Source organism: Portunus trituberculatus, chromosome 31 (assembly GCF_017591435.1).
Source record: "Portunus trituberculatus isolate SZX2019 chromosome 31, ASM1759143v1, whole genome shotgun sequence".
NCBI lineage: Eukaryota > Metazoa > Arthropoda > Malacostraca > Decapoda > Portunidae > Portunus > Portunus trituberculatus.
The window spans coordinates 2644103-2651621 of record NC_059285.1 but is presented as its reverse complement, the minus strand read 5'-3'; the positions used below and the strand labels follow the sequence as shown (position 1 = coordinate 2651621).

The window sequence follows — 7519 nt, the reverse complement described above, 5'->3', positions numbered from 1 at the left end:
AAGTGTTTTAAGGCTGTACGTGGTGGGATTCGAACCTACGCGTGGACGTCTGCCCGATCCCACGCTCACTACCTTATCCACTATGCCACCGCCTCCCTGTAATATCTTGTTCAGTGAGTCGCTACATCATAAAACAGACATCAACATATCAAAATAAACAAGTTGTGTGTGTGTGTGTGTGTGTGTGTGTGTGTGTGTGTGTGTGTGTGTGTGTGTGTGTGTGTGTGTGTGTGTGTGTGTTTCCTTTAAAACTATGCACACTCCTTGCTGACACCACCTCCTCACTCAAACCATTCCACACCTCCACACATCTTTGTGGGAAACTATATTTCTTCACATCCTTCAAGCATATTCCCTTGGCTATCTTTTTACTATGCGATCTTGTAGTTCTATTTAAGTTTTCCTCTCTCAACATCATTTGCTCATTATCCACTTCATCCAGTCCATTCAACAGTTTATAAACCTGTATTAAATCTCCTCTTTCTCTTCTTTGTTCCAAGGTAGGCAAATTCATTTCTTTTAATCTCTCCTCATAGGTCATTTCTGCCAATTCCGGAACCATTTTTGTTGCCATTCTCTGCAATCTCTCCAACTTCCTTATATGCTTCTTTTTATAAGGGGACCAAACCACTCCAGCATATTCCAATCTTGGTCTAATTACCATACTAATTAATTTCTTCATCATATCTTTATCCATATAATGGAAGGCTAATCCAATATTTTTATCAAATTATACGTTTCTCCAAACATCTTATCAATATGAGCCTCAAACTGCCCATGGTCTTGTATTATCACTCCCAAATCCTTTTCCTTTTCCACCTTTTTCAACACTACTTCTTCACCCATCTTATATGACCCTCTTGGCCGTCTTCCACTCTTCCCATCTCCATCACATGACTTTTGCTCAGATTAAATTCCATTTGCCACCTCTTGCTCCACTCCCAAATCTTATCCAGGTCTGCCTGTAAAATTTCACAATCTTCTTCACTCTTCACACACCTACACAACTTCGCATCATCCGCAAACAAATTAATATAACTGTTTACTCCTCTGGCATGTCATTAATATATACAAGGAAAAGTATTGGTGCCAGCACTGAGCCTTGTGGGACTCCACTCTCCACCACCAACCAGTCCGACTTTGCATCCCTTATTACCGTTCTCATCTCCCTCCATCTCAAGTAGTTTTCCATCCACTTTAACACTTTTCCTTTCAGTCCTCCATAAATCTCTACTTTCCATAACAGTCTCTTGTGAGGTACCTTGTCAAAAGCTTTCTTTAAATCCAAATATACACAGTCCATCCATCCTCTCTCTCTTGTATTTTGTCAACCACTCTTGAATAAAAGCTCAGTAGATTTGTTACACATGACCTCCCTTTCCTGAAGCCAAATTGATGATCCGATAATAACTTATGATCCTCCAGGAACCGTATCCAATATTTCTTTATCACCCTCTCACAAATCTTACCGACCACACTTGTTAGAGACACAGGTCTATAGTTAAGAGGCTCTTCCTTACTGCCTCCCTTATAAATGGGCACCACTTCAGCTCTCTTCCACTCTACTGGTACTTCCCTGTTTCTAATGAACACCTTATAATATCATATAATGGATCAATCAATTCTTCTCTACACTCCTTCAATAATTTTCCTGAAACTTCATCTGGTCCCATCGCTTTATCATCTTTAAGTTCCTCCAACATTTTATATAACTCCTTTTAGGTATCTTAATGTCATCCATGTGCACATTTCCTTGTACATTCTGTGGCTTTACAAACATTGTTTCTTCAGTAAATACTTGCTGAAACCTATTATTTAGCAATTCCGCTATATTCTTAGGGTCATCTACTATCCCTTGCTCTCCTTTTAATCTTTCAATGGACTCTCTCTTTTAAGTTTACCATTTATGAACCTGTAAAACAATTTTGGATGTTCCTTACTCTTGTCTACAATATCTTTTCAAATTTTCTTTCTTCCTCCTCCTTACCCTCACATACTCATTTCTCGCCACTCTATAATTCTCCTTATTTAGTATATTCCTGCTCTTTTCCATCTTTTCCAAGCCACATCTCTTTTCCTTAGCCTTAACACAAGTTGCATTAAACCAATCCTTTCTTCCTTCCTCTCTCGGTTTATACTTTGGTACAAATTTCATAACTCCTTCTTTATAATATTTCATAAAAATCTCATATTTCTTTTGCACTTCTCTGATTTGTAACATCTCCTCCCAATCTAATTTTCTGAAATAATTTTTCAAACTTTCTGTGTCCATCTTTCTATAATTCAATCTACCACTCCTGTATGTCTCGTCCTTCCTTCGCTGTGTTGTTGCTATCTGCATTTCCATAACCACATGATCACTCTTTCCCAAAGGACACTTGTATTGTATATCTCCACATAGGTACACTTCTCTTGTTAACACCAAATCCAGTCTAGCTGGTTCATCATCTCTATATCTAGTATTTTCCTTCACCCTCTGTTCCATCATATTTTCCATCATTAGATTAAGAAATCTCTCTCCCCATGCTTCCTCTCCAACACCACTTACTAGATTTTCCCAATCCACCTCCTTACAATTAAAATCTCCTACTAGTATCACCTTTCTTTTTCCAGATAATACACTTTCCAAACTCTGTAAAGTATCCTTGATCATATTGTCGTATTCCCTTAATGTCCAAGAATTTGTTTTAGGAGGTACATAGGTCACCATGATTATTAATTCTTTTCCATCACTTTTTATCCTTATGCTTATCACTTCTGCGTTGTTCTTCCCATACCAAACCTTATCCACATTTATTTCTTTCTTCATCATAATCATAACTCCTCCTCCACCTTTACTCTCCTATCCTTTCTCCATATATTATATTTATTATCCAAATTTATCTTTGTTTTTTCATGCAATTTTGTCTCAGTCAAACACACTATATCAGGCTTCTCCACTATCATATAGTCTTGCAATTCCAATCTACTTGACAGTATCCCATCTATATTAGTATACATTACGGTCCACCCACTGCTCCCTCTAGGGGTTCCTCCGTATTCCTTCTTTCCACATACCACTTTCTGACTCTCTCTCCTATAACTCTCCAAAAACTTTTCTTTTCCTCCTCAGACCGCTCATCATTTTTCCTTCTCGCCTCTTCCACCAATTCCTTATATCTTCTCCTCTCTTCCTCATTTCTATTCTTTCTCACAAACACCTCTTTACAACCTTCTATCTCTCTTAACTTTGATGTTCTATATAGGATATCCTCCGCAGATTGTTGTGACTTCAGTACTACTTTAATCGGTCTGCTCACTCCTCCTTATACGGACCCAGTCTATGGATCTCTTCCACTTCTTCTTGTAGGTCTTTTTTTTCATCATCATTTAGATTTTTGAACAGATCTCTTACCATTTTTAATTCTTCCTTAATTCTCTTAGGCTTATATGTTATATTTTGTTCTTTCATCCCAAATATTAACACACTCTTCTTCTTTTCTGCTATTTCCTTATCAATGTTTCCTTATTCTTCATTACATTAACCAGTTCCTTGGACCTTTCTTTTTTGTCTTCCTTCAACTGATCTTTAATTATTTCTTGTAATCCAACCATCTCTGCTTCCTCGACTCAGTCCATTGTGTTTTCTTCAGTTCCCATTCCTTTCAAGCCTTTCATTCTGTTCACTAATCATTTCCTTAAAGTCATCTTTCTCCTTTACTACTCTATCCATTTTCTCCTCCAACCGTCTCTTGTATTTTTCAACCTCCACTCTCAAGTGTGCATTCTCATCCACCAATCGTTTTCATTTTCCTCCAGTCTCTTAACTCTTTCCTTCAAAGCCTTGCAGAATTCTCTATCCTGCTCCTCCTCACTCCTCTGAACTTTTAATTCCTTCACCAACTCCTCAAATCTCTTCTCCAACATTACCAATCTACCTTGCAATGTTGCCCTGTTGAAGCTGGACTCATGCTTTGACTGGCCACTTTGGCTTTGCTCCTGGGCCTCATCAACATATTTTGAATTTGGTAATTTATTTCTTACCGGTCTATCCATTTTTCTTACTCTTCCTGGGAGCATGTGGGTGTGTGGTCACTGGGGGCCAGGCCTGGTAGCTACGTGTGTGTGGTTGGATGCGTTGGCGGCTGCTATGGCTGGCCTTTGTGTGGTTCCCGCTCTGTCGTTTGGAGTGTGGAGGTTCTCACACCTCCGATCACTCCCATGTACACGCCACCAGGCTACGCTCACTCTGTACACTCGTTCACTCACTCTGGTCGCCCCTCAATATCAATAACTATTCTCACTCAAGCACATTGCTTAACATGTGGAGTGTTAGTTAGATGCCCCTCTTGCGCAGGAGGCACGTCCGCCTCCATGGAGCGGAGTGTGTGTGTGTGTGTGTGTGTATGTGTGTGTGTGTGTGTGTGTGTGTGTGTGTGTGTGTGTGTGTGTGTGTGTGTGTGTGTGTGTGTGTGTGTGTGTGTGTGTGTGTGTGTGTGTGTGTGTGTGTGTGTGTGTGTGTGTGTGTGTGTGTGTGTGTGTGTGTGTGTGTGTGTGTGTGTGTGTGTGTGTGTGTGTGTGTGTGTGTGTGTGTGTGTGTGTGTGCATGTGCGTGAATCAATTTCAATATGAGAGGTAAAAATGGAACAATAGAATAGACATATTGGGTAAGAAAAAATATAATAATAATAATAATAGTATATAATATGAAACTGAGTTGTGATAAAGAAAAGTTTGAAGAACACTGTCTTATGAGATGATAAAAAAAAATTCAAGGAACATGAATACTAAATACATAAAAGGTAAAACAATATCATGAAAGTCCAACTCCAAACTACAAACAATATCAGACAACTAAGGATCAATACACAAGTCTTTGAGGAATCTGTATGTAAGGCTCACCTTGCGTGCAGTCCCCCAGGGATTGCACCATTTGAAGTGGTTGAGAAGGGTGAAGAACCAGTGAAGGGCACCAGCACTCTGGCACTGCAAGATGTCATCAAGACACTCCAGCAGGGCATCCAGCACAGCCCAGCCAAACACAAAGCCACCTTCCACAACTCGTGACCCTCTAAGATAGGAGAGACAATGGTGAATGTAGATTTATCAACAAATTCTTTTAAGTACAAAAAATATTAAAAGTTCCACTATAATGACATACCTCTGAAATAAGAAACTCATTTTTGCCCCATCTGTAAGTGCTAAACACTGTACATGACTAGTGTCAATATTTGTAAATCTTAACACATATTACATGACTACTACTACTGCTACTACAGTGCATCATTACTCACTCTAAAGCAGTGACAATAATCTTGGATGCCTTGTGAGCCACTGCACGTTCCCCAAGCAAGAGGCAACTGCGCACTAGACCAGAAAGATGCAGTTGGAGCATTGTGATAATGGGGACACTCAAAGTGCGGTCATCCACTGCAAAAAAATAACAAACAATATTGAACAGTTTCTAACACTGTAATTACTCACAACCAGAATCAATAAAAGGCAACTTGGTCTTTATTACATGAGAAAGGGATAATAGTAAGACTGATGATAAAAAAGTTACACTAAAACTAAGGAATTATACAGCTAAGAGATTCAAGTTAGAGCTTCAAAATTCTTTTGATTCATAATTTTCATATTTTAATCACATCCTCAAAGAAGCTAATCTTCCACATTCATCTCTTACAATTCTTATCAGTCCTTTTAAGTTTATCCTCTCAATGTTAAACAATTCAAGACATGTAAACCAATATTTGTTGAAGTCCAGCTCAAAAATGTAAAGTGAAATGCAATAAAGCACTGTAATGTTTCCTAATCTTAAAATCCAGAACATCGATTCTTTCTCTGTTGTGTTATTTAGAGGCAGTTCCTCACCTGCAGCAGTGTGTATTGAGATGAGCCACAAAAAGAGGTCAAGAGCTCGGTGGCGGAGGTGGTCAGATGAAGCGTCACTGATGGTTGCTTCCAACAGAGACTTATGGAAGCCTTCATTTTCAACCAATGACAACCTTTGTAGCCTGAAAGAGTTGTATGATACAGTTTAAAAGCAATATTCTTGATACATCATCTGTACATAAAATGTCAACCATTTTTATTTCATTCTTTTTGTCTTTTACTTCCCTAATATTCCAACCCATGCTACCTTGTCCCACACATCTACCTGCCCAAACTCACCTCTCATGAGGGATGGAGGTCCTGGTGCAGCAACGCACTGTGACGGACAGCTCCTGGATAACATCACAGCCACGCACCACCTCCACCCGCTTGCTGGAGGAGGTAGCAGCAAGGCGATCAAGGAAGGTGGAAGATATTGGCGGCATATACTGTGACACCAGGTCAAGATCATTGTTCTTCTGTACCTCCTGTAAGAAAAAAAAAGTGACACCACCATAAATGCCATGACACAAAATACTAAACACTTTCCATTCACATCCACTACCTTACTGCACTTTGTATCTTATTTTTATCTTGTGTTACATGCCTGTGACAAATTTCTCTCTCTCTCTCTCTCTCTCTCTCTCTCTCTCTCTCTCTCTCTCTCTCTCTCTCTCATGACTCCACCTGTTGTTGTTGCTGCTGCTGTTGTGTCTGTGATGGCTGTTGTTGCTGCTGTTGCTGTTGCTGTTGTTGCTGCTGTGTAAGCTTTGGTGGCAAGGCTTTGATGTGGATGAGGTAGGTGCGAGTGCGACAAGAAAGTAGGGCAGGGGAGGTGAGGGTGACATTGGCTGCTTGTCCAGAAAGGTCAACACAACGGTTCACAGTGACTGGTCCACACAGAATTTCAGCGTTGTGACTCAGTTGGAACTCTCGGGTAAGAACAGGATTTTCCGGGTAATCTGGCCATAGGGAAGAAAAAAGATGAAATAAAGCTAGTTGGGTAAACAAGTAATATCTTAAGACTAACTCTGCAATTGAATTTACTTTTGTATCATTAACCTCAAAAACATGGTAAAATATTTCAAGAGGTAAATTAGCCTTATAATATCCCCTTGTGTAAAGCCCAGGTCCTGTGTGTGTGTGTGTGTGTGTGTGTGTGTGTATTCACTGTTTGATCTGCTGCAGTCTCTGACGAGACAGCCAGACGTTACCCTACGGAGCGAGCTCAGAGCTCATTATTTCCGATCTTGGGATAGGTCTGAGACCAGGCACACACCACACACCGGGACAACAAGGTCACAACTCCTCGATTTACATCCCGTACCTACTCACTGCTAGGTGAACAGGGGCTACACGTGAAAGGAGACACACCCAAATATCTCCACCGGCCGGGGAATCGAACCCGGTTATCTGGCTTGTGAGCCAGCGCCTAACCACTGAGCTACCGGGCCGTGTGTGTGTGTGTGTGTGTGTGTGTGTGTGTGTGTATATGAGAGAGAGAGAGAGAGAGAGAGAGAGAGAGAGAGAGAGAGAGAGAGAGAGAGAGAGAGAGAGAGAGAGAGAGAGAGAGAGAGAGAGAGAGAGAGAGAGAGAGACTGGATATAGTTTCTACGATATCCTGAGATAAACAAACAAGTATATAATGTTGAAAATAAAAAGGGAG

General features: G+C 40.3%; 1 protein-coding gene across 5 annotated transcripts in view; it reads right to left on the bottom strand.

Moving 5' to 3' along the window:
• LOC123511664 (baculoviral IAP repeat-containing protein 6-like) overlaps positions 1-7519 on the bottom strand; it is a 68912-nt gene that overhangs the window by 39696 nt on the left and 21697 nt on the right. For all 5 annotated transcript variants that reach the window (XM_045267714.1, XM_045267715.1, XM_045267716.1 and 2 more), the window contains exons 15-19: positions 6541-6815; positions 6154-6341; positions 5854-5996; positions 5274-5409; positions 4882-5050 (exon numbers count right to left, since the gene is read on the bottom strand). In XM_045267714.1, the coding sequence (XP_045123649.1) occupies positions 4882-5050; positions 5274-5409; positions 5854-5996; positions 6154-6341; positions 6541-6815 (911 nt within the window). The remainder of the gene's footprint in view (positions 1-4881; positions 5051-5273; positions 5410-5853; positions 5997-6153; positions 6342-6540; positions 6816-7519) is intronic.